At 40.4% G+C, this 1,707-nt stretch overlaps 1 protein-coding gene across 1 annotated transcript in view; it reads left to right on the forward strand.

Annotated features, from left to right (window-relative positions):
* Nucleotides 1-81: 81 nt before the first annotated feature.
* The window catches only part of XRCC6BP1 (XRCC6 binding protein 1), a 6,365-nt gene continuing 4,739 nt past the window's right edge, over nucleotides 82-1,707 (forward strand). The window contains exons 1-4 of the mRNA XM_009572431.1: nucleotides 82-115; nucleotides 579-624; nucleotides 732-813; nucleotides 1,101-1,238. Of these exons, the coding sequence (XP_009570726.1) occupies nucleotides 82-115; nucleotides 579-624; nucleotides 732-813; nucleotides 1,101-1,238 (300 nt within the window). The remainder of the gene's footprint in view (nucleotides 116-578; nucleotides 625-731; nucleotides 814-1,100; nucleotides 1,239-1,707) is intronic.

Genomic DNA, 1,707 nt, shown 5'->3' on the forward strand with positions numbered 1-1,707 from the left:
CTCGGGGGGGAGCTGCTCTCCTTCCCCCTGCCGCTGTTCCCCCACCCCGGGGCGGCCAGACGGGCCCCAGCAGTTGGCGGGATGGGGCTGCTGCTTGACGGACACGCCGATTTCGGTTAAGACAAAAAAAATACAGTTTCAAAAGTGGCTGTGTGCTTTTTTTCCTAACAGAAGGTCCTTCTCTACCTTTCTCTTGAAAATTTGAGAGGATTTGTCGATTTCTGGTTCATTTGTGCCCTTTTCACTATGTAATGTTGACTCTGAATGTTACTGAAAACAATGGTCACTATAGGCCACACTATTTATGTCTGCTACTAATGAAATAATGTCAGAAGTGACTTGATTCTAGAATAGCTTTGTATGTATCATGATTCTATATCATGATTCTATATCACTTTACATAGCCTGAGCTGTAACAGGTGCCAGTTGCATTGCATTAGTGTTAAATACTGCAAAGTATGAATTTGCATGTGTAGTGCTTTTTCTTTTTTTTTCTTCTTGACTGTCTTTATATTTTGATTATAGATGACTTTCAAAACTTTTGTCTAGAGAAATTGATTGCAGCAATGTTTTTCTAGATCCATATGCTCAACTTCTTCTTGAGGCTATGAAGCAATCTGGTTGGTATGTAAACTAATTCAGTTTGTTCTGTGTAGTAACATCACTACTATATGGAGTTACTGGTCTTTTTCAAATTCTTCCCTATAACTTTGTTTGTTTGGGCCTTTCAGCACTGTCTTCAATGACCGGCACTTTTCTTGTGAAAACTGTGATGGCTGTGTCAGTGGAGGTTTTGATTCTGCCACATCTCAGGTAGGCACTGCACATTGTCCCCTTTCAAAGGACTACAATTATTTTTCGTGTTTCATTACTAGGATTAAATCTACTAATGCTGATGTCTGAATTAGTTAGGAAAGCAAGATAAATGAAAGATGTTCCATGGTATTGGAACTGTACACTGCAGAATGATGAGGCTGTTAATGTTGGAAAACATTGATCTAAAGAGTCTAAATGCTGTAGGTGATGTGTGCTGGGTCTCTGAGAAGTAAGGGAGATGTTGAAATTTGGGGAAAAGACTACCTCTGTCTTTTCTTCTGCAGATTGTTCTGTGTCAGAACAACATTCGCCACCAATCCCATATGAACCGGGTGGTCACACATGAATTGATTCATGCTTTTGATCACTGCCGTGCACATGTTGACTGGTTTAAAAACGTCAAACACTTAGCATGTTCAGAGGTAAGTTAAAATGCTTCTAATGTTGTCATTTTATTAATTACACCAGCTGTAATTAATATTATTAGGGATGCTTCATGTATAAGTAGTCATGGTGTTACGCAGACTCCATTTGGTTTAATCCTGTTAATACATTTTGTCCTTTCTGTCAAGTCAACGTAAACAGTTTCATTTAGAAAACAAATATTTAGTTTTCACAAATATTAATAAGTCAGTGTCATATTAAATAAAATGTGATCAATGTGAGTATAACCATAACAAGAAGTAGTTATTAACAAGTGAGAGTAGTTAGAGATGTGTCGTGGTGTTGTGGTTTAACCCCAGCCGGCCACTGAGCACCATGCAGCCGCTCACTCACCCCCCTTCTTCTTCTTTGCCGAGCCTTATACGCTGAGCATGACGTCATATGGTATGGAATAGCCCATTGACCAGCTGGGCCAGCCGTCCCGGCTACCCTCCCTCCCCGCCCCCC

Source organism: Fulmarus glacialis, unplaced genomic scaffold (assembly GCF_000690835.1).
Source record: "Fulmarus glacialis isolate BGI_N327 unplaced genomic scaffold, ASM69083v1 scaffold8522, whole genome shotgun sequence".
Classification (NCBI taxonomy): Eukaryota; Metazoa; Chordata; class Aves; order Procellariiformes; family Procellariidae; genus Fulmarus; species Fulmarus glacialis.